This window comes from Macaca thibetana, chromosome 10 (genome assembly GCF_024542745.1).
Source record: "Macaca thibetana thibetana isolate TM-01 chromosome 10, ASM2454274v1, whole genome shotgun sequence".
NCBI classification, from domain to species: domain Eukaryota; kingdom Metazoa; phylum Chordata; class Mammalia; order Primates; family Cercopithecidae; genus Macaca; species Macaca thibetana.
This window is the reverse complement of record NC_065587.1, coordinates 54,251,120-54,276,916: the sequence shown is the minus strand read 5'-3', so window position 1 is coordinate 54,276,916 and position 25,797 is coordinate 54,251,120. Positions and strand designations below refer to the sequence as shown.

Here is a 25,797-nt window from a genome sequence, read left to right as displayed (position 1 = left end):
GTACATCAAAAAGCTAATCCACCACATTGTTTCCTGTTGGGAGCTCCCTGCAATACCCACCCCCCCCAAAAAAAAAACTAATTCACCACAATCAAGTAGGCTTTATCCCTGGGAAGCAAGGTTGATTCAACATATGCAAATCAATACATGTGATTCATCACATAAACCAAACTTTTAAAAAAATGATCATCTTAATAGATGCAGAAGAGGCTTTTGATAAAATTTAACGTTCTTTCATGTTAAAAAACCCTCAACAAACCAGACATCAAAGGTACATACCACAAAATAATAACAGTCATCTCTGACAATCCCACAGCCAACATCATACTGAATTGACAAAAGCTGGAAGCATTCCTCTTGAGAAGCGGAACAAGACAAGGATGCCCACTCTTACCACTCCTACTCAATATAGTATTGAAGTCTAGCCAGAGCAATCATGCATGAGAAAGAAATAAAAGTCATCTAAATAGGAAGAGAGGAAGTCAAACTATGTCTCTTCACAGACAATACAAGCCTAGAAAACCCTGTAGTTTCTGCCCAAAAGCTTCTAGATCTGATAAACCACTTCAGCAATGGTTCAAGATACAAAATCAATGTACAAAAATCAGCAGCATTTCTAGCAGCGTTTCACTCACATGAAATGCAGAGAAATACGTCCAAGCTGAGAGTCAAATCAAGAATACAATCCCATTCACAATAGCCACAATAAGAATAAAATACCTAGGAATACAGCTCACCAGGGAGGTGAAAGATCTTTACAATAAGAATTATAAAACACTATATCAGAGACAACACAAACAAACAGAAAAACATTCTATGCTCATGGATAGGAAGGGTCAGTATTGTTAAAATAGTCATACTGCCCAAAGCAATTTACAGACTCAATGTTATTCCTGTATACAAACTACCAACATTTTTCACAGAATCAGAAAAAGCCATTCGAAAATTCATTTGGAAGCAAAAAGGGCCTGAATAGCCAAAACAATTCTAAGCAAAAAGACCAAAGGTGGAGGCATGATACTTCTGGACTTCAAACTATACTACAAGCCTACAGTAACCAAAACAGCATAGTAGTGGTACAAAATCAGAATCATTAACAAATGAAACAGAATAGAGAACCCAGAAATAAAGCCACACACCTACAACCATCTGATGTTCAACAAAGCTGACAAAAACAAGCAATGAGAAAAGGACTTCCTATTCAACAAATGCTACTGGCATAACTGGCTAACCATATGCAGAAGAATGAAACTGGACCCTCACTTTTCACCATATACAAAAATCAACACAAGATGGATTAAAGACATAAACGTAAAATCTAAAGCTATAAAGACCCTAGAAGAAAATCTAGAAAATGCCATTCTGGACATTGGCCCGGACTTCATGATAAAAACTCTACAAGCAGTTGCAACCAAAACAAAAATTGACAAGTGGGACCTAACTAAACCGAAGAGCTTCTGCACTGGAAAAGAAGCTATCAGGAGAGTAAAAGACAACCTACAGAATGGGAAAAAATATTTGCAAACTATGCATCCAACAAAGGTCTAATATCCAGAATCTATAAGGAACTTATATCAACAAGCAAAAAACAAACAAGCAAAAAACAAACAAAAAAATTTAAAATGGGCAAAGGACATGAATGGACCCTTCTCAAAAGAAAACATACATGTGGCCAAAAAGCATATGATAAAAATGCTCAGCATCACTAATCATTAGGGAAACGCAATTCAAAACCACAATGAGATACTATCTCACACCAGTAGGAATGGCTGGTGTGGAGAAAAGGGAATGCTTATACACAGCTGGTGGTGTAAATTATTTCAGCCACTGTGAAAAGCAGTCTGGAGATCTCTCAGAGAACTTGAAATAGAACTACCATTTGACCCAGCAATTCCATTACTGAGTATATACCCAAGGGAATAGAAATTGTTCTACCATAAAGACATATGCCTGCATATGTTCATCATAGCACTGTTCACAATAGCAAAGACATGGAACCAACCTAGGTGCCCATCAATGGTGAACTGGATAAAGAACATGTGGTATGTATACACCATGGAATACTACACAACTATTTTTAAAAACAAGATCATGGCCTTTGCAGACACATGGATGGAGCTGGAGGCCATTATCCTAAGCGAATTAAGCAGGAAAAGAAAACCAAATACCACACATTCTCACATAAGTGTGAGCTAACCATTGAGTACACACAGGCACAAAGAAGGGAACACTAGACACTGGGACCTATTTTAGGGTGGAAGTTGGTAGGAGGGTCGGATTGAAAAACTACCTATCGTGGATTATGCTTATTACCTGGATGACAAAATTATCTGTACACCAAACTCCCACACACAATTTATCCATCTAACAAACCTGCACATGTACCCCTTGAGCCTAAGAGTGGGAAAGGCAAAAAAAAAAGAATACTGTATTGCTAAAAATGTTAACGATTATCTGAACCTTCAGCAAGTCAAAATCTTTTTGTTAGTGGAAGGCCTTGCCTTGGTGTTGATGGCTGCTGACTCATCAGGGTGGTGGCTACTGAAAGTTAGGGTAGCTGCAGAAATGTCTTAAAATAAGACAATGAAGTTTGCCACATTGATTGACTGCCCTTCACGAACAATTGTGCTGTAGCATGCAATGTTGTTTGATAGCATTTTGCCCACAGTAGAACCTCTTTCAAAATTAGAGTCAATCCTCTCGAATCCTCCCATTGCTTTATCAACTAAGTTTATGTGATATTCTAAATCATTTGTTGTCATTTCAACCATTAATTTCCTTCCTCAGCATGCTTACTAGGAGAAGTTTCCATCTCAATAAACCACATTATTTTCTCATCCATTCAGGTTTTATCATGAGATTCCAGGAATTCAATCACATCTTCGGGCTCAACTTTAACTCTAGTTCTCTTGTTATGTCCACCACAGCCGAGGTTACTTATTCCACTGAAGTCTTACACCCTTCAAAGTGATTCATGAGAGTTGGAATCAATTTCTCCCAAACTTCTTTTAGTATTGATATTTTAGCCTTCTCCTGGCAATCATGAATGTTCATCTAGAATGGTGAATTATTTCCAGAAGGTTTTCAACTTACTTTCCCAAGATCCATGAGTGAAATCACTATCTATGGCATCTATGGCCTTATAAAATGTATTTTTTAAGCAGTCAGACTTGAAAGTTAAAATTGCCCCTTGCTCTAGGAGCTGAAGAATGAATGTTGTGTTAGCAAGCATGAAAACAACATTAATCTTCTTGTACATCTCCATCAGAGCTCATGAGTGACCAGGCACATTGTCAACGTGCAGTAATATTTTGAAAGAAAACTTCTTTTCTGAGCAGTAGGTCTCGAACACAGACTTAATATAAATCATCATGTAAATAGATGTGCTATCATCTAGGCTTGGTTGTTTCATTTCTAGAGTGCAGGCAGAATAGATTTCGTATAATTCTGAAGGGACTGGGGATTTTCAGAATGGTAGATGAGCATTGGCTTCAACTTAAGGTCACCAGCTGCACCAGCCCCTAACACAAGAGTTGTCCTGTGCTCTCTAGCTAAGAGAGTCCTAGATGGCATCTTCTTCCAACAGAAGGCTGCTTCCTCCACATTGAACATCTATTGTTTAGCATAGACACCTTCATCACTTATTTTAACTAGATCTTCTGGGTAACTTGCTGCAGTTTCTACATCATTGCTTGCTGCTTCACCTTGCTCTTTTATTTTATGGGAATTGCCTCTTTCTTAATCTCATGAACCAACCACTGCTAACTTCTCTTCTGCAGCTTCCTCACCTCTCAGCCTCAATAGAATTGAAAAGAGTTATAGTCTTTCTCTGGATTAGGCTTTATCTTAAGAGAATGTTGTGGATGGTTTGCCATTCTATTCAGACCACTAAAACTTTCTTCATATCAGCAAAAGGCTGTTTTTCCTTCTTATCATTCATGTGTGCACTGGAGTAGTCCTTTTGATTTCATTCAAGAACTTTTTCTTTGCATTCCCAACTTGGCTAACTGATGCAAGTGACCTAGTTTTCAGCCTGTCTCAGCTTTCGACATGCCTTCCTCACTAAGCTTTATCGTTCCTAGCTTTTGATTTAAAGTGAGAGATGTGTGACTCTTCCTTTCATTTGAACACTTGACGACCATTGCAGGGTTATTAACTGGTCTAATTTCAATATTGTTGTGTCTCAGAGAATATGAAGGCCCAAGAAGAGGGAGAGAGATAGGGAAAAAGCTGGTCAGTGAAGCAGTCAGAACACACACATTTATTAATTAAGCTCATCATCTTATACGGGCACTGTGCCCCAAAACAATTACAATCAAGGACCACTGATCACACGTCATAATAACAGATATAATCATCACGAAAACGTTGGAAATATTATGAAAATTACCAAAATGTGACACAGAGCCACTAAATGATCACATACTTTTCAAAAAATGACACTGAAGGCTGGGAGCGGTGGCTCACGCCTGTAGTCCCAGCATGTTGGGAGGCCAAGGTGGATGAATCACAAGGTCAGCAGGTCGAGACCATCCTGGCTAATATGGTGAAACCCCATCTCTACTAAAAACACAAAAATTTAGCCCGGCGTGGTGGCGGGCACCTGTAGTCCCAGCTACTCAAGAGACTGAGGTAGGAGAATGGCGTGAACCCAGGAGGTGGAGCTTGCAGTGAGCGGAGATTGTGCCACTGCACTCCAGCCTGGGCGACAGAGCGAGATTCCATCTCAAAAAAAATAACAATAACAAAAAAAAATAACACTGATAAACCTGTTCAAGGCAGGATTGCCACAAATCTTCAATTTGCACCTGCAATATCTAAGAGGCACAATAAAATGAGGTATGCCTGTAATAATAGAGTATATCTCATTGCCTACTATTAGAATTAAGTGAGCTAAATGATGTGGTTTTTTAACAACATCTCAAGTAGATTTATTATCAGTAATTAATAGTAATAGTACACAAAGTGGAGAGCAAAGGAACCATGCAATTAAAACTTTAATTTAATTTTTAGTAAATTTTAAAATTTACTAAACTTTTGAGTAAGTTTATGTTGTACCAACATTTTTTGCCAGTGCGTTCAATCCAATTCCTTCTTTAAATTTTATTTTTAATTGACAAATAATAATGATATATATTTATGAGGTACAATGTGATGTTTTGACACGTTTACATTGTGGATTATTAAATCAAGCTAATTAACAAATCTATCACCTGACATAGTTATCTTTTATAATGTGGTAAAAATATTTAAAATCTACTCTTTTAGTAATTTTAAAATATATAATGTGTTACTATTTATCATAATCACCATACTGTGCAATAGACCCCTACAGCTTATTTCTCCTGTCTAATCAAAATTTCATATCCTTTCATCAACAGAATCCCTTTCCCGGTTCACCCCCTCCTCCAGCTTCTGGTAACTACCATTCCACTCTCTACTTCTGTGAGCTGGACTTTAATTTTAGAGTCCACATGTAAGTCAGGTTATGCATAATTTGCCTTTCTGTGCCAGGCTTATTTCACTTATCATAATGTTCTCCAGGTTCATCCATGTTGTCACAAATAACAGAATTTCCTTTTTTAAGGCTGAATAGTAGTCCATTGTCTATATATACCACATTTTAATCCATCTATCTGATGATGAATACCTAGGTTGATTCCATATCTTGGCTATTGTGAATAATGCTACAGTGAACACTGGAGTGCAGATATCTTTTGACATGCTGACTTCAATGTCTTTGGATGTACACTCGGAAGTGGGATTGCTGGAACATATGATAATTCTATTTTTCATTTTCTGAGGACCCTCCATGCTGTTTTCCAAAATGGCTGTACCAATCTACATTCCCACTAACAGTGTGCAAGGATTCCCTTTTCTCCACATACTTGCCAACATTTATCTTTCATACTGTTGATAATAGCCAATCTACCAGGCGTGAAGTAATATTTCATTGTGGTTTTTATTTGTATTTATCTGATGATTAAAAATGTTGATCTGAGCTTTGTCAACAACAAGTAAAAATAAATAAAAAGAAATGTTGAACATTTTTGCATATATCTGTTGGCCATTTGTATGTCTTCTTTTGAGAAATGTGTATTCAGGTCCTCTGCCCATTTTTTTAAAAGGGTTATTTGTTTTCTTGCTTTTGAGTAGTTTGAGTTTCTTACATATTTTGGATATTAGCTCCTTATCTGATTTATCATTCAAATAGTTTCTCCCAATATGTGGGGTGTGTCTTCACCGTGTTGTTTCCTTTGCTGTGCAGAAGCCTTTTAGTTTAATACAATATTATTTCTCTATTTTTGCTTTTGTTGCTTGTGCTTTGGGGGATCATATCCAAGAAATCACTGCCAAGACCAATGTCATGAAGCTTTCCCACTATGTTTTCTTCTAGTAGTTTTTACAGTTGCATGTCTTACATTTAAGTCTATAATTGATTTTGAGTTTATTCTAGTATAAGAGGTAAGATAAGGGTCCATTTTCATTCTTCTGCATGTAGATATAGTTTTGCCCACACCAATTATTGAAGGTACTGTCCTTTCACCATTGTGTGTTCTTTGGGTCCTTGTTGAAAATCAATTGACCATAAATGTATGGGCTTATTTCTGAAATCTCTAACCTATTCCATCAGTTGATGTGTCTGTTTTTATGCCAATAGCATGCTGTTTTTATTACTATACCTTTGTAATATATTTTGAAATCCAGCAGTGTGATGCCTCTATCTTTGTTCTTTTTGGTAAAGTTGGCCTTGGCTATTCTGGGTCTCCTGTGGTTCCATATGAAGTTTCAGATTATTTCTTTCTATTTCTGTGAAGAATGACATTAGAATATTAATATGGATTGCACTGAATCTGTAGATCACTTTGGATAGGATGGACCTTTTACCAATATTGATTCTTCCAGTTCAACATAGGATACCTGTCTGTAAGTTCCTCTAGTAAAAACACACTTTACTGACAAACTGGATTTCTCTGGTTGTTTTTTGGTTTCTTGGCTCCTTCAGCATTTGGGGGCTACTTTGCACATATGGCCCTCACATGAAACAGTCCTTTTGGCATTTCTTGTGAGACAAATCTAGTGTTGGTTAATTCTCTCTGCTTTTGTTTGTTTAGGAAAGTCTCTAATCTGTCCTTCATGTTTGAAGGGTAGATTTTTGAGAGTTAGCAGGTTTTTCCTTCAGCACTTCGAATATAACATCCCACTGTCATCTGGTCTTCAGGGTTTCTGTGAAAGCCATATTGAGCCTTCATCTAATGTAATATGTTTGTTTTTTCTTCCTACTTTGAGTATTCTTTCTGTCTTTGATTTTTGATAATTTTATTATTATATGTCTTGTGGATTTCCTGTTTGGGTTGAATTTCATTGGTGACTTCTGAGCTTCCTGCACCTGGATGCTGTCATCTTTCCCCAGATTTGGGAAATTTTCAGCCATTATTTCTTTAAATATGCTTTGTGGCCTCTTTCTCTCTTGTCTTCTCCAGGAATTCCAATTATGCAGAGGTTAATTTGCCTGATGATGTCCCATAATTCTTGTAGACCTTCTTCATTCTTTTTTTTTTGCTTTTTCTTTTTGTTCCTCTGATTGGTGATTTCAAATGTTCTGTCTTCAAGCTTGCTAATTTCTCTGTTTGCTCAAGTCTGCTGTTGAAGTTTTCTAATAAGTTTTTCAGTTCAATTATTTTATTCTTTATTACTAGCATTTCTATTTGTTTGTTTGTTTGTTTGTTTTCACTGTTTCTATAAATCTTCAATTCTTCTGGGACCATTCCTGGAGCTTTGTTGGTTTCTTTTGATGGTATTGAATATTCCTGAGTTTTCACAATCCTTGTATCTTTACATGGATGCCTGCATATTTGAGGAGACTGCCAACTCTTCCAGTTTTTGCAGGTGCTCTTTGATGGTGTTAGACCTTTACTTCTTAGTATTAGAACTTAAACATTGGCCTGTTGTTGCTTCACACTGTAGAGAGGGCTTAATAGTGAGCATCAGAACTAAAACATTACACTGGACCTAACTCATTGCCCTGTCATTGTTTCCCAGCATGAGGAAAACTTATAGTGAGCACCAGAGCTTGAATGCCCTGGAACTATATTGCTGCCCTGCTGTTGTTTCTCAGTATGGGAAAAACTTAGGTGGGTACTGAAAATCTTGACCTTTTGGTTGTTTGTGGGCCAGGGAAAGGCTTCACATGTGCCCCTGGGCTTGTGGATTTGGGCCTTCCCATAAATTTTGTCCCCTACAAAACTCTGGCCCCACCCAGTCTCTTCAATGTGGCATCCCCACTGATCAAAGCACTGAACAACCACCAAGATCCACATGCCAGTTGCTGCAATCAGTGCCCTACTCTTTGTCCCCAATTCACCCCAGGTTGTTCAGCCATCTTGGTTCTCTAGTGGGATGAAACTGGAGTGGACTTAACATTAAGATTCCTAGACAAGTGGGAAGATCAAATATCCACCTCCAATTCCTTCTTCTCATCTCAGCAAATTTGGGTCTAGGGAAGTTCTCTGTGAGTGGTATTATGATGGCCTGGGAGAGGGGGTGGCACAGGTCGAAATGACCGTTTCTCTTACCTGTCACTGTTTCTCTCAATTCTATGAGTCCAAGAGGTTTCTCCACTTCTCAAGTTCTGGTGTATTCAGGGTGGCATTCTTGTCTTTGAATAGTTTTTCATTTTATTTTAGTGTCAGGGAGTGATCCCAGGAGATCTATTCTGCCATCTTGTTGACATCACTTCCTAGTTTAGTCCTGAGATATCAGGGAAGGATTAAGAAGCACATGGTTTTCCCCATCCTGGGAAAATTCTCCAGGACCCGGCAAACCAGCTCTTGCACCAGAGACACATCCACAGAGTAGCCTTTCTTGTATTGTCACTCTCTGCAGCTCATATCCTTGTTCTGGGCTGTGAGGCAGGCACTAAGGACACTCTTTAGGTAATAGTGGAACCCAGAATGAAGAGAAGGCAAGCTGGCCTCAGACAAGAGAAAATTTGTCTTAAGTTTTTGATGTCACAATTTGTATCTTTTTATAATTTGTATCCCTTAACAAATTATTTCAGGTTTCATTGTTTTAAATAGCTTTGTCTTTTAATGTTATTAAAGATATAATTTATTTACCCACTGCCATTACAGTATCAGAGTATTTTGGATTTCACAATTATTTACTTTTATCAGTGAATGTTATACTTTCATATGTTTTCCAGTCACTAATTAGTGTCCTCTTCTTCAGTTTGAAGAACTCTCTTTAACACTTCTTGCAAGGCAAGTCTAGTAGTGATAAACTGTCTCAGTTCCTGTTTGTCTGAGAAAGTCTTTATCACCCCTTCATTTTTGAAAGAAAAGATTTCTGGGTATAGTATTCTTGGTTGACAGGGTTGGTTTATTCAGGATTTTTAATATAACATCCCACCTCCTTCTGGCCTACAAAGTTTCTGCTGAAAAATCTGCTGATAATCTAAGGGAGAGTTCTCTTTTGTGTAACAATTCACTATTTCCTCACTGTTTTTAAAACTTTCTCTGTCTTTTTGCATGTATGGCAGGGGGAGGGTAGTGAGTATTCCAGTTTCTTCCATCCTATGGCGAAGGTGAGTGCCGGTATTTATCTCTCCCTCTCTCTGCACTAAGCTGGAGAGATAATCTGTGACAAATGCCTGTATTTGTGTTCAAACTGCACCCTCTGATCCTGGAGAGATAGCTGCTTGATATGGTTAGAATCTGTGTCCCCATCCAAATCTCATGTCAAGTTGTAATCTGCAATGTTGGAGGTGGGCCTGGTGAGAGGTGATTGGATCGTGGGGGTAGATCCTTCATGAATGGTTTAACACCATCTCTTTGGTGCTATTCTCATGATAGTGAGTGAGTTATCATGAGATGTGGTTGTTTAAAAGTATATAGTACCTCCCCCACTCCACTCCTACTCCAGTCATGTGAAGATGCCTGCTCTGGCTTTGTCTTCTGCCATGAGTAAAAGTTCCCTGAGCCCTCCTCAGAAGCAGATGCTGCTATGCTTCTTGTATAGCCCATAGAACCATGAGCCAATTAAACCTCTTTTCTTTATAAATTATGCAGTCTTGAGTATTTCTTTACAGCAATGATAGAATGGACTAATACACACTGAAAGTGGGCCCGTTGTATGCCCATGTCTTTGTTTTCTGTAGTCCCAGGCCACTTAGGAATGCAAAGTCTCATTGGGAATGCAAAGCCCCATTAGTCCCCAAAGGTAGATTGATAAGGAGACAGTCCCTTGGATGGAAACTATAGAAGTTTTTGTAGTCAGTACATGGACAAGCTTCTTCCAGGAAGAATGGGTCAACTGGATTTATCACTGGGATGAACCAAAGGAAAGGGTCAGAAAGTGCTTAGCTCAAGCTCAGGATGACAGGGAGCTACTCTTTCTCCCCTTAGGTCCTCAATGCAAATTCATTAAAAGCAAGGTCATCAAGTAGCCACCAAAAGAGTAAGCAGGAAACCCCTTGCAGAGAGAAAATAGGAGCTGAGCATTCTAGTCCCTTTTCTGCACTGCTCCCAGGAGATGTAGCCCCTGGAAGTGTTATTATGCCCATTTAAAACCACCTTTTTGCCTGGGTGCAATGGTTCACACCTGCAATCCCAGCACTTTGGGAGGCTGAAGTGGGTGGATCACTTGAGGTCAGGAGTTCAAGACCATCCTGGCCAACATGGTGAAACGTTGTCTCTACTAAAAATACAAAATATTAGCCGGACATGGTGGTGCATGCCTGTAGTCCCAGCTACCCAGGAGGCTGAGACAGGAGAACCGCTTGAACCCAGGAGGTGAAGGTTGCAGTGAGTCAAGATTATGCCACTGTGCTCCAGCTTGGGTGGCAGAGCGAGACTCTGTCAAAAAAAAAAAAAATTGTATGCGATCTGGGAAGACTTGCATATGCATAATCCCTTCAACTTGTAGAGCTAGGAGGTTTCAGTTCAGGTGGTAGCTGCTATAAAAGTTGGGCCACTCAATGCATGGCATAAACCCCTCACAGGGAGAAACAGGGAACAGCATTTTTAATGTACTTTTCTGTACTGCTCGAAGATTTTGAGGCCCCCAGAAGTACATGTGCACCTGTATAAATCTACCATTTTTGTCTGTGGTCTAGAGAGATTCTCATATGCCTAGTCCTCTCTGCTCCTAGAGCTGGGAGTTTTAGAGTGCAATCCTTCCAGTAGAAGCTGCAAAAGTTGAGGCATTCTACATGTGGACAAACTCTCTTCAAGAAGGAGTAATAGACCTGGAGTTATCACTGGGGTGAGCCAGGGAAAAAGGCTTGGGAAGTGCCAATCTGCTTTCTGAGGCTACCAGCAGGCTATTTGCCTCTTTAACTCCCCAATGCAAGTTAATTAATGCAAGTTAATTAGAAGCCCAGGCACCAAGTAGCCCCTAGAAGAGTGTCATAAACCCCTCCCAGAGAAAAACAAGAAGCTGCATTTTTTAAGCCCTTCTCTGCACTGCCTCCAGAGAGTGAGGCCCCTGGAAGTTCTTGTTCTGTAGCATAAAACCACTGCTTTTTTCCTGTAGGTCACAAAGACTTACATATTCCTAATCCCCTCCACTTCCAGAGTTGATTAATTGAGCCGAACCATGGGGAATTTCGGAGATAAAGTACTATATGTGAGACCCAAACCCTCCTCTCTACAGGGAGAAGTTGTGTATTAGGGATTCCTTTCCTGGTTGTATGGCAGTGTCCAAGGTGAAGTTCATGCCTGAGTGCACCTCAGCTTTTCCCACTCATTTGATGCAGATGTTTTTTCTCAGTTGCCCAATGTGTAGAACTCTCTCGATTGGTTTCTGTCTTTTTTCAGAGAGAATCAATCACTGAATAGTTTGTTCAGTTTGTTTCTTTGTGGGTGAAGGGAGAGTCATGAGTCTCCTATTTCAACATGTTGCTGAAATCATCTAAGGGTAAGCCTTTAGGCTTGGTAACAATAACTTCTGGATAGGAGACTTCCCTTGAATCTTTCACAGCATGAACATTCTAACTATTTTTGTGCCAACATGCATTTCATGGTGGAAGAAATCACAATCACCAAATGCAACTTTACATTTCAAATAATCCTGTAGTTCATGAATTAGGCATTCTGAGTTTGGAATAATGCAGACTGTTAACAGAAGTAGGGGAGGGACAAACATTGCTGGTGACGACATTGGTATAGAACCACCTGTGAGCATCAAATGCAGCCAAAGTACAGAAACAAGGTAGGGACAGATCAGTGTCATGTTGCATACATGAGATGGCAGTATCCTTCTAGAGTCTTCCCATTTACATTCACTTCGAAAAGCAACACAGCCTAGGAGATATAAAGAGAACAAACAATGCAAAAGCAGTGGCAACCATAAGACTATGTGTTTGCTCTCAAACACAACAGGCCTCATCTCTGATTCTTTTCAGGCTAGAATTTGACATTTTGGAGATCCAGATTTTGGAAAAATTTGCCTTTGCTTCTTCCTCTGCCTCCAAGACATTCATGTTCTTCTAAGAGTCCTCACTACCTTATTTTACACAATATGAGAGCACATAGATGTTTTCGTAGAAGAGAGAGCACACAGTCATAACCAAATGGGCACTCCTTTCAGCTTTGAGTTCCCTGGGGCACTGTGAGTTGTCCAGAGAGCTCTCCAAAACACAAGTCAGGGCACCAGTGATTAGAAGAAAGCAGAGCAACTGCTTCCAGTAAAATTCATAGTCTATGATGCTCACGCCAGTGACATGGAATAGGTCAACCTGACACCCATGGCATGTCCACATGGTACAGTGCACTGAACTTGAATGGGGGAGGTTATTCTCTATACGGTCCCTGACAGGTAAATTTGCCTCTCTTAATAGTGTCTCCTAGCAGTGTTTGGAGATGGCCTGAGATGACGCTTGCTAAGGGAGGCTATCTGAGGAAGCACCAAATAAGATCTCTTAGAGACCATGCCCTTATAGCCCACCTACCTCTGATGATGTCTATGTTGGTGGTTGATGATGATCTCTTTTCTAAGACTCCCTTGTCCAAGAAAAGCTCTTGAGAAAGGTGAAGACAAACCTGAGATACCCAGAGCCTGGTGATGCCTCAGAGGTGGCTCACAGCCTCTGGTCTGATGCGGGAAGTTTTCTTCTCTGATGTCTCTTTCATCAAACAGCCCAGCAAGAAGCACTAGATGGGAGCATAACACTGCACACCTGCCTCTGGGCATGGCCTGTCCTCCTGAAACTTCTTCACATTTGACTCCGTGTTCTGATTAGCCACATGTGACCCAACCCTGGATCTAGCCCCAGGATCACTTCAGAGGAGAAGCGATTGCAGAGTAAGGGAGAGTCTGTACCACAGTGGTTAATTTCCACTAACTCACAGTAGGATGACAGGCAAGATCCACTGCCACTCTGTGTCAATTACGCCTTAGCAACAGCAGCATGAACCACCTGTTTCCCACCCTTTGGTGTTCCTCTTGATCAAAAGAAAAGAGAATGAGCCCCTAAGGAAGAGGGCTTGGGAAAGATAGGGACTATCCAGTTAATGGAAAGTGCTGGAGTGTTCAATCCTGAGACCCAAATTGGGTCCCATTAGAGGAGTAGCCATGTTGGTGGGTGCAGGATAGGAGGAAGTTTGGGGTTGGTGCAGGCACTCACTCTCACTAGGATGCCTCTGGTCTCAGGTAATGGAGAGAACTGAGCAAAAAGTGAGCCCAGAGGAAACATTCTCTTCCGGCCACATCATATCCTCTCACTCTCTTATGGCCTTAGGCATGTCGCTGGCCTTCCTGGGACTCATTATCCTCATTGTAAAGAGAGAGCAATCTGAAGCTCAGAAAGAGATTGGGGAGCATGAGGTGGGGGTGCACCAAGGCTAAGGAGACCAAAGCAGTGCTTGGAGGCCTCCCACTCTTCACCTCGGGTTCTAACTACCACCCATCTCATGCTTAATGGGTCCTTCTGACTCCAGGGTGAGAAATGTTCTTAGCATCAGGAGATGCTGCACATGAGCAGTTCCTCCCCCTGGGAGTACTGGCTCAGTGAGCAAAACAGCAAGGGGCTGGGCCTCCTGAGGGCTGGCAGGGATACATGGGCCAAAGAGGAAGAGGGAGGGTAGAGAAGCATAACCAGGGAGAGAAATTGAAGACCAGGACACAAGACAAGCGGGGCACCTGTGGGGGCTACAGTGGGCTCTCAATGATCACCTGTAGTGGCAGCAAAAGAGGCAGGATCCCTGGGCATTTGTTCTGGTTTATTTGACAGGGACAGGGAGTTCAGACAGCAGGGAGGGTGGCATTCCTGTTGACGTTCTTGTGCTAATGGTTTGATGTCGTTGTGCTTTGGATGTGGGCACAGTCTCGGATGGAAGGGTTCAGGGAGCAGGATGCACATCCCAGCCCACTCTCCCACTCACAGGATGCTCATGCAAACGTTCCCACAGAAGGCTGAACAGCATATGTTATTTGCTTCACACTTTTGGAAATATGAACAGTGGTGGATGCATAGATCTATGCTGGGTCGCTTCTCACAGACCTTGATTCCTGAAATGGTGCAGAAGCAGGGTCAATGAAACCATGCACCTACAGAGCACCCTTCTCAAGCTTGAAGTTCCTCCATGGCCCCAGAACCAAGGCCCCCCTGACCACTACAACTCTCCTGGATTCTTCAGGGAACTTCCTTCCGGCCCATCACCAATCCTAGTGATTGGCAGTATCTTAAATTCTGTCTCCCTGCTCTGCATCTCACCCCAGTAGACCTCAATGCCTGGATTTCCTGGACCCTCACCATACACTTGCATTCAGAACTCTGTCTCCCCATTAATCATGGTGAAGTCACTCCCATAGGAGTCACCTTAGTGAAGTTGCCCCCATAGATTCTACAGTTTGACCCTGAGAGCTCAAAGAAGCCTGAGACATTTCCAAGCCCTCCCCTATTCTCCAGAATTTGCAGAGCCCAGACAAGAAGATGAACTTGCCTTTCATCCCTCCCTTTCCTCTCCTCACTGTCACTGTCCCTAACCACCACTCTCCTGGCTCCTTTGATGATACACTTAACTTTGCCCTGTATATCCCAACTTTTCATTGCTCTATGTCCTTTTTACCCTACATTTATACCCATTTCTACACCTACACCTACCCTCATAACCACTTCTAGATGTTTACTGCTCACAGATGTGCATAAATCAAAGAATAATTGTCTTGCTTTCCCATTGGATTCTCAGTCCTGGTACACCTTTCACTATGGGATGTACCATTTGTCTCTAAGTATTGGGAGCAAACAACAAAAGATGTAGGTTCCCCCTTCATTCCCGCTACTGATCCCAAGGCCAGGTAAAGGGGTTGGAGGGTCATGGTTTGGAACAGTCCAGAGTCTGCACAGCATTGTGGCCAGAGCTGGATATGCAGAAAGGTTCCAGCTCCTAGGTCCTACTCAGACTGGACACATCTCCTCCGTTCCCCCTACCCAACTCCCCCTCACCCATCCAGCAGCCCATCACCTACTCTGCATCCTCATCTTGTCATAGTATCCTCCCTGGGCCTGAAGCAGCAGCACACAGAGAACCAGGACAGGCAGCAGAGACTGGGATGCCATGACTCTGACCAGAACGTGAGCCCTAAGTCTGGCCAGGCAGTCACAGACTTCCCTGCAGAGCTGCCTGTGGAGAGGGAAGGAAAGAAAGAAGGAATGATCTTCAGTCCTCGCTGCCTCCACTGGCCAAGTCAGGGCAGAGCAAGGGTCCTTGCTTCCTGCCTTTGCCTTCTCCTAACCCTGTCCTTCTCCATACAGGATAGGGCTTTTGCAGGAATGACGCCTCTTCTCACATAACCAGTCCTGTGTTCTTGCTAACAGAGTTTTTCTTTTCTGAAAGGTACTATTTATTTCTGCTTTCTAGTTACAAAATGCTTTACAGAAAAAAAGAAAAGAAAAAATATCATTTTTTAAAAGGCGCTTAGAATTAACCTATATTTTATTACATTCTCTTTTAGTTCTTCTGTAAACCATCTTTTATTTTCTCATTTTTGAATCACCTATCCTTTGTTACCTACCTTCTGCCACCTTTATTTAGTCATGCAAATATTTACAATGTCATTATTTCTCAAAAAGAAACGACATAAGTTTTTTTTTGGCGGGGGGGTGAGGGTAGCTACAGATAGACACTCCAATTTCCATAGTTGTGAAGGCAGAAATCATATCATGAGCCCCTTTAAGAGGTGACTATTTGCACATAATGGATGTGTTCATTATAAATTCCTTTTTTTTCTTTTAGACAGAGCCTCACTCCACACCAGGCTGGAGTGCAGTGGCATGATCTTGGCTCACTGCAACCTCCACCTTCCGAGTTCAAGCAATTCGCACCTCAGCCTCCTGAGTAGCTGGGATTACAGGCACGTGCCATCACACCCAGATAATTTTTGTATTTTTAGTAGAGATGGGTTTCTGCCATGTTGGTCAGGTTCATCTCAAACTCCTGATCTCAATTGATCCACCCATCTCAACCTCCCCAAGTGTTGGGATTACAGGCGTGAGCCACCACACTCGGCCTAATTATAAATTATTCTTAACATTTCATTACACAAAACCCTATATGATTGAGCTATATTTTTAATATTATTTTAAGTTCTGGGGTAAATGTGCAGGATGTGCAGGTTTGTTGCATGTGCCATGGGGGTTTGCTGCACCTATCAACCCATCACCCAGGTATCAAGCCCAGCATGCATTAGCTATTTATCCTGATGCTCTCCCTCCCTTGACAGGCCCCAGGGTGTGTTGTTTCCCTCCCTGTGTCCATGTGTCCTCATTGTTCAGCTCCCACTTATAAGTGAGAACATGGAGTGTTTGGTTTTCTGTTCCTTCATTAGTTTGCTGAGGATAAATGGCTTCCAGTTCCATCCATGTCTCTGCAAAGAACATGATCTCATTCCTTTTTATGGCCACATAGTATTCCATGGTGTATATTTATCACATTTTCTTTATCCAGTCTATCATTGATGGGCATTTGGGTTAATTTCATGTCTTTGCTATTGTGAATAGTGCTGCAATGAACATACGCATGCACGTGTCTTTATAACAGAATGATTCTATTCCTTTAGGTATATACCCAGTAATGGGGTTGCTGGGTCAAATGGTATTTCTGGTTCTAAATCTCTGAGGAATCATCATATTGTCTTCCACAATGGTTGAACTAATTTACATTCCTACCAACAGCGTGAAAGCATTCCTATTTCTCTACAACCTCACCAGCATCTGTAGTTTCTTGACTTTTTAATAACCTCCATTGTGACTGGCATGAGATGGTATCTCATCATGGTTTTGATTTGCATTACTCTGATGTTGAGCTTTTTTTCATGTTTATTGGCTGCATATATGTCTTCTTTTGAGAAGTGTCTGCTCGTGTCCTTTGCCCACTTTTTAATGGGATTGTTTGTTTTTTCTTATAAATTTAAGTTCCTTGTAGACTCAGGATACTAGACCTTTGTCAGGTGGATAGATTGCAAACATTTTCTCCCATTTTGTAGGTTGTCTGTTCACTCTGATGATAGTTTATTTTGCTGTACAGAAGCTCTTTAGTTTAATTAGATCCCATTTGTCAATTTCTGCTTTTGTCGCAATTGCTTTTGGTGATTTTGTCATGAAATCTTTGCCCATGCCTATGTCCTGAATGGTATTGCCCAGATTTTCTTCTAGAGCTTTTATAGTTTGGGGTTTTATATTTAAGCCTTTAATGCATCTTGAGTTAATTTTTGTATAAGGCATAAGGAAGAGACCCAGTTTCAATTTTCTGCATATGGCAAATAGTAGCAAAAAGAGCTGTGATTATTATATTAGAGTCAAACAAAATACACATTGTGTCAAATATTGTTAAAAGAACCAAAATCATGATTATATATTGATAAAAGGGCCAATTCATCAAAAAGATATAAAAATTATAAACATATACACACCAAGCGATAGAGCTTCAAAATATATGAAGCAAACACTGACAGGATTGAAGGGAGACATAGCACTACAGTAATAGTTGGAGAGTTCAATATCCCATCATGGCATAATAAGAAATATATTTGATCTTTGTCCCCAGTTGCTGGCACAAGGTTCCTAAAACTCTTGGAATTTCCTGAGTGATAGGTGTGTCTTTTGTTATTCATAAGGAGCCCCTTTTGATTCCACCTGAGTTTCTGCTAATGAGGTTACTTGGAGTGGGGCCCCTAGGTAGCCTCAGGTTGGAGCTGGTCACCAGAAAAATCAAGTGATTAGAGGGTTGGAACTTTTAGACCCACCCACTCTCCTCCAGGAAGTTAAAGAAGGAAGGAGTTGAAGCTCTATAAAAACTCTTAAACAATAAGATTTGATGAGCTTCTGAATTGGTGAACATATCCATGTGCCAGAAGGGTGGCACACCCAACTCACAAAGACAGAAACTCCTGTGCTTGGAACCCTTCTGAAGCTCACCCTACTTACTTCATCTGGTTATTCATTTGTATCCTTTATAATAAACTGATAAACTTTAAGTAAAGTGTTTCCTGAGTTCTGTGAGCTGTTCCAGCAAATTATCAAACTTTCAGATGGGATTGTGGGAGCCCCTGATTTATAGCCAGTAGATCAAAAGTGCAGGAGGCCCAAGACTTGCAACTGGCACCTGAAGTTGGGAGTACTCTTGTGAAATCAAGCCTATAAGCTATGGGGTCTGCACTAACTTCAAGTAGTTAGTGTCAGAATTAAATTAAATTTTGGAACACCCAGTTGGTGTCCAGAGATAGAAGAATTGGTTGTTGGTGTTGGAAAGCATTCCAGGCCCTCTTTCAATAATGAATAGAATACGCAGACAGAAAAATCAATAAGGAAATAGGGTACTAAACAACACTATAAACCTAAGACAGACCTAAGACAAGAAGGGAATGCATATTCTTCTCAAGCACATATGGAACATTCTCCAGGATAAACTACATGTTAGGCCACAAAACAAGCCTAAATAAATTTTAAAAGATTGAAATTATACAGGCCAGGCGCGGTGGCTCACACCTGTAATCCCAGCACCTTGGGAGGCTGAGGCGGGCGGATCACAAGGTCAAGAGATGGAGACCATCCTGGCCAACATGGTGAAATCCTGTCTCTACTAAAAATACAAAAATTAGCCTGGTGTGGTGGCAGATGCCTGTAATCCCAGCTACTGAGGAGGCTGAGGCAGGAGAATCATTTGGAGGCAGGAGAATCACTTGAACTCAGGAGGCAGAGGTTGCAGTGAGCTGAGATCACGCCACTCCACTCCAGCCTGGTGACAGAGCAAGACTCCGTCTCAAAAAAAAAAAAAAAGATTGAAATTATACAAACTATCTTCTCCAGCCACAATGGAACAAAGCTGAAATCAATAAGAGAAGGAAAACTGGAAAATTCTCAAAAATGTGAAATTAATCCACTCTTTAACAACCAATGAGTCAAAGAATAAATCACAACGGAAATTAGAAAACACTTTGAGCCAGGCATGTTGACTCACACCTGTAATCCCAGCACTTTGAGAGGCTGAGGTGGGTGGATCACTTGAGCCCAGGAATTCAAGACCAGCCTGGGCAACACAACAAGACCCTGTCTCTACAAAAAAATAACTGGGCATGGTGGTATGCACCTGTAGTCCCAATTACTTAGAAAAAAACTTTCGAACGAATGAAAGCAAAAACACAAAACACAATATACAAAAACTTATGAGATGTAGTAAAAGTAGTTCTCAGGGTAGAAAAATCTATAACTGTGAATACTTACATTAAAAAAGAAAGATCTCGGCCAGGCGCAGTGGCTCACGCCTGTAATCCCAGCACTTTGGGAGGCTGAGGCAGGTAGGTCATGAGGTCAGGAGATCGAGACCATCCTGGCTAACATGGTGAAACCCCATCTCTACTAAAAATACAAAAAATTAGCTGGGTGTGGTGGTACGAGCCTTGTAGTCCCAGCTACTCAGGAGTCTGAGGCAGGAGAATCACTTGAACCCAGGAGGCAGAGGTGCAGTGAGCCAAGATCACGCCACTGCACTCCAGCCTAGGCGACAGAGTGAGATTCTGTCTCAAAAAAAAAAAAAGATCTCAAATCAACAACCTGACTTTACATCATATGAAACTAGAAAGAGAAGAACAAACTACACCCAAAGCTAGCAGAAGGAAGGAAATAATAAACATTTGAAAACAGACAAATGAAATAGGAAAGACAAAACCAATAAAAAGAATCAACAAGACCAAAACTTGGTTTTTTTTAAAATATCAATAAAATTGAAAATCTTTAGCTAGATTGACTAAGAAGAAAAGAGAAAAGACACAAATAACTAATATCAGAAATTAGAGTGGGACATCACCACCAACTTTACAGAACTAAAAAAAATTGTAAGAGAATACTATAACAATTTTATACCAACAAATTAGATAACCTGGAGGAAATGGACAAATTTCTAGAAACTCACAAATCACCAAGACTGACTTGAGAAGGAATAGAAAATATTAACAGACCTATAACAAATAAAGAGATAGAATCAGTAATTTTTGAAAAACACACACAACTCTCTTCAACAAAGGAATGCCTAGGGCTAGATGACTTCACTGATAAAATCTATACTAAACTTTTTTTGATTAACACCAATCCTTCTCAAAGTTTTCCAATCTTAATTGATACAGAAAAAGCATTTCACAAAATTCACCACCCTTCTATGATTAAAAAAAATTCGGCCGGGCGCGGTGGCTCACGCCTGTAATCCCTGCACTTTGGGAGGCCGAGGCGGGCGGATCACGAGGTCAGTAGATCGAGACCATCCTGGCTAACACGGTGAAACCCCGTCTCTACTAAAATACAAAAAATTAGCCGGGCGCAGTGGCGGGCGCCTGTAGTCCCAGCTACTCCGGAGGCTGAGGCAGGAGAATGGCGCGAACCCGGGAGGCGGAGCTTGCAGTGAGCCCAGATGGTGCCACTGCACTCCAGCCTGGGTGACAGAGTGAAGACTCCGCCTCAAAAAAAAAAAAAAAAAAAAAAAAAAAAAAAAAAAAAAAAAAAAAAAAAAAAAAAATTCAGAAAAATAAAGGACTTCCTTAACATGATTAAAGGCACCTATAAAAAACTATATACAATGATCATTATACTCAATTGTGAAAGATCAAAATCTTTCTCCCAAGATCAGAAATAAGACAATGAAGCATCTTTCACCACCACTAGTCAACATTGTAATGGAGTTCTAACCAAAGCAATTAAGTAATAAAAAGAAATAAAAGTCATCCAAATTGGGAAGAAAGTAAAACTATCTCAGCTGTTTTTGTAAACACCAGCAATGAGCAATCCAAAAAGGAAATTAAGGAAACAATTTGATTTATAACAGGCTATGAAAGGATAGAATACCTAGAAGTAAATTTAACCATAGAGGTAAAAGACTTGTATACCACAAAATACAGAACATTACTGAAAGAAATTATAGAAGACCTCAAGAAATAGAAAGACATTCCATCTTTTTTATTTTTTTTGAGACAAGGTCTGGCTCTGTCACCCAGGCTGGAGTGCAGTGGCGTGATCTTGGCTCACTGCAACCTCTACCTCCCAGGTGCTGGGACTGTAGGCGCATGCCACTACGCCCAGCTAATTTTTGTATTTTCTGTAGAGACAGGATTTTGCCACGTTGCCCAGGCTGATCTCGAACTCCTGAGCTCAAGCAAACCACCTGCCTTGGCCTCTCAAAGTGCTGGGATTACAGGCGTGAGCCACCACACCTGGCCAACATCCCATATTCTGTATTGGAAGACTTAAAATTATTAAGACAGCATTACAATGCAATTCCAATCAAGTTCCAACAGAATTTTTTTTTTTTTTTTTTTTTTTTTTTTTTGAGATGGAGTCTCGTTCTGTCACCCAGGCTGGAGTGCAGTGGCGGAAGCTCAGCTCAATGCAACCTCCGCCCCCCAGGTTCAAGCAATTCTCCTGCTTCAGCCTCCTGAGTAGAGGGACTACCAGCATGCGCCACCACTCCTGGCTAAATTTTATATTTTTAGTAGAGATGGGGTTTCACTCTGTTGGCCAGGCTGGTCTCAAACTCCTGGCCTCAGGTGACCACCTGCCTCGGCCTCCCAAAGTGCTGGGATTATAGGCGTGAGCCACCACGCCTGCCCAGATTTTTCTTTATTTGAGAAATAGAAAAGCTGATCCTTAAGTTACAAAACTGCAAGAGGCTTGAATAGCCAAAGCAATCTTGAAAAGGTAGAATTCACACTTCCTGATTCAAAAATAAGCCAATGATTTAAATATAAAAGCTACAAAATTATTAGAAGAAATATAGAAGTAAATCTTCATGACTTTGGATTGGGCAATGGATTCTTAGAAAAGACACCAAAAGCACAGTAACAAAAGAAAAAAAATCTGACTTCATCAAAGTTAAAAACTTTTGTGCTTCAAATGACTATCAAAAAAGTGAAAAGACAGCCTATGGAATGGGAGAAAATATTTGAAAAAATCATCTATCTGATAAGAGCATCCAGAATATATTAAAGAACTCTTACAATTCAAGGGGAAAAAAAAACCCAATTACAAAATGGGCAAAGGACTTGAATATACATTTCTTCAAAGAAGATATAAAAATGACCAACAAGCACATGAAAATATGCTCAATATCAGCTGGGCACAGTGGCTCATGCTTGTAAGCCTAGGACTTCAGGGGGACAAGGCAGGTGGATTACCTGAGGTCAGGAGTTCAAGACCAGCTTCGCCAACATGGTGAAACCCCATTTTTACTAAAAATACAAAAATTTGTCAGGTGTGGTGGCGGGCGCCTGCAAACCCAGCTACTCAGGACGCTGAGGCAGGAGAATCTCTCGAACCCAGGAGGCGGAGGTTGCAGTGAGCTGAGATCATACCACTGCACTCCAGCTTGGGCAACAGAGCGAGAATCCATCAAAAAAAGAAGAAGAAGAGGAAGAGGAAGAGGAAGAAGAAGAAGAAGGAGAAGAAGGGGAAGAAGAAGGAGGAGAAGGAGAAGAAGGAGAAGAGGGAGAGGTAGAGGGAGAGGGAAATATGCTCAACATCATTAGTTATTAGGGAAATACAAATAAAAACCACGAGATACCACTTCACATTCTCTTGACCGGCTACAATTTTTAAAAAGGAAAATAATAAGTGTTGGCAAGCATGTGGAGAAATTGGAACCCTCATGCATTGCTGATAGAAGTATTAAATGGTTCAGCCACTGTGGAAAGAGTTTGGAGTTTCCTCAAAAAAGTAAACATACAAGGTTAAACATATGACCCAGATATTTACTACTCCCAAATATTTACCCAAATGAATTAAAAATATATACTCAAAAAAATTCATCTACAAATGTTCATAGCTGCATTATTTGCAATTGCCAAAGCAAGGAAACAGCTGAAATGTCCATCAACAGATGAATGGATAAACAATTGTGATATATATATACAATGGAGTATTATTCACCCATAAAATGGAATGAAGTACTGGTGCATGCTACATAGTAAATGAACCTCAAAAACTACAGAAATAACATTTCTCACCCAATTGTTTTGGCGAAAATTCAAAAGCATGACAACCCGTTCTGTTAGTGAGACTGTAGGAAACATGCACACTCCCATTGTTGGTGGCATTACAAAAAGGTATAATCTTTACGAAGTAGAAATGGGCAATATCTTGCCAAACTATATGTGCATTTATCCTTTTTTTTTTTCTTTTGAGACGAAGTCCAGCTCTGTTGCCCAGGCTGGAGTGCAGTGGCTTGATGTTGGCTCACTGCAACCTCCGCCTCCCAGGTTCAAGTGATTCTTCTGCCTCAGCCTCCTGAGTAGCTGGGACTACAGGCGCTTGCCACCATGCTTGTCTAATTTTTTGTATTTTTAGTAGAGATGGGGTTTCACCATGTTGACCAGGCTGGTCTCGAACTTCTGACCTCATGATCTGCCCGCCTCAGCCTCCCAAGGGCTGGGATTACAGGCATGAGCCACTGCGCCCGGCCATGCATTTATCCTTTTAACCAACTATCACACTTTTAGAAATGTACTGATATTATACCTCCAACGATACAGAAAATTATGCATCATTGTCCATTGCAGCATTATTTATAATAGCAAAATCTTGGAAACTACCTAAATGCCTAAATATAGGAGACTGGCTATATGACTAAGGTGCATGTACAAGGGATGTCAAATGCAGCTGTAATAGAGGAAAAATCGTTATGAACTACTGGAGAGCAGTTTTCAGGATATATTGTTAAATGAAAACAACAAGGTGCAAATGAGTATATTTGTGCAAGAAAAACAGAGTTGAGAGTTCAAGTAACTAATTATCTTAAATCAAGAATTTCCAGAGAATTGATAAAGAAGGGCTGCTACTCAGCACATCCTATGAAGTCAGCATAAACTTGCTACCAAACCAGGCAAGGACAATATGAGAGAGAAAAATTACAGGCCCAGTTCATTATGAACATAGATGTAAAATACCTCCAAAATAGAAAACTGAACCAAACAATATAAAAATGATAATATTTAATGATCACCTTATATTACCATAGAAATGGCTTAATGTTTGAAAATCTGAATGTTCAACGCATTAACAGATTAAAGGAGATAAAAATGTTATCATCTCAATATACACAGAAAAAAGCAATACACGTAATCTGACATAAACTAATTTAAAATTTCTTGTTATATTAGGAATGAAAGAAAACTTTCTAAACCTGATAGAGGGTGCTTATGAGACACTAAAGTGGAGACAGTTCTAAAAGAGAAAACAAGAAGTTTTCATTTTAAATCGGGTATCAGACAAAAATACACACTATCACCACTTACAGATGATGATGTACTCAAGGGCATAGCCAGCACAGTGAGGCATTAAAAATGGCTTAAAGTTTGAAGAAGAAAACTATAACTGTTCTTATTTGGATATGATAAACACTGAAGAGAACACACAAAGAAACCATAATAAACAACAGGAGAATTTAGCAAGCTAACTAGCTACAGATTCATTGAAAGAAGAAAAGATCCAAGGTTTAAAGAGAGGAAAGCAAGTTTGAAATAGTATTTGTAGAGAGTGGGAACCCTGGCTTACTTAGTTGAAGAAACTTAGTAAGACTACCAAACCCTTTTTGGTCTGGTGATGGTGCATCTATTGTGCTGTTTAGTAGCACAGTTGAATTATTTTCCCCCAGCAACACATATCTGCCTAGGTTCAAGCTTCAATGAAATTGATGGTTGGATTCACTCAGGGCTGCAGTTTTTGTAGGCAGATTCAAACAAGGAGATTTAAATGACAGGTTCTGAATCCTACATTGATAGAAAGAAAAGTAATCACCTAGAGGGGAGGACTATAAAATAGGGAAGTGAAGAGTCAATGTTTGTTGGTTTCAGTGAGGTCAAATAATTGTTATGGTGGAGATTTTTGAGCCAACTGGAAAGTTAACTTCTCTACATGAGCAGTAAACAAAAGGAATTAATTGAAAAGTTATGATACCATTTACAATTTCCTTTTAAAATTTCAAGCCTCAGACCGGGCACGGTGGCTCTCATCTGTAATCCTGGCACTTTGAGAGGCTGACGAGGGTGGATCACCTGAGGTCAGGAGTCCAAGACTAGCCTGGATAACCCCAGTGAAACCCTGTCTCTACTGAAAATACAAAAATTAGCCGGACGTGGTGGTACACACCTGTAATCCCAGCGACTCAGGAATTGCTTGAACCCAGGAGGAGGAGGCTGCAGTGAGCCGAGATCGCACCACTGTACTCCAGCCTGTGTGACAGAGTGAGACTCCACCAAAAAAAAAAAAAAAATTCAATCCTCTGTGAATAAATATAACAAAGACATGTACAATTTCCA

At 40.5% G+C, this 25,797-nt stretch overlaps 2 protein-coding genes across 2 annotated transcripts in view; one reads left to right on the top strand and one right to left on the bottom strand.

Annotated features, from left to right (window-relative positions):
* Nucleotides 1-25,797, top strand: part of DNTTIP1 (deoxynucleotidyltransferase terminal interacting protein 1) — a 505,046-nt gene that overhangs the window by 388,946 nt on the left and 90,303 nt on the right. The gene's annotated exons all lie outside the window — the stretch shown is intronic.
* WFDC10B (WAP four-disulfide core domain 10B) lies at nt 14,290-15,626 on the bottom strand. Its single transcript, XM_050806623.1, has 2 exons — nt 15,472-15,626; nt 14,290-14,511 (listed from the first exon to the last, which is right to left on the bottom strand). The coding sequence occupies exons 1-2, from the start codon at nt 15,560-15,562 to the stop codon at nt 14,381-14,383; spliced, it is 222 nt and encodes a 73-aa protein (XP_050662580.1). The 5' UTR covers nt 15,563-15,626; the 3' UTR covers nt 14,290-14,380.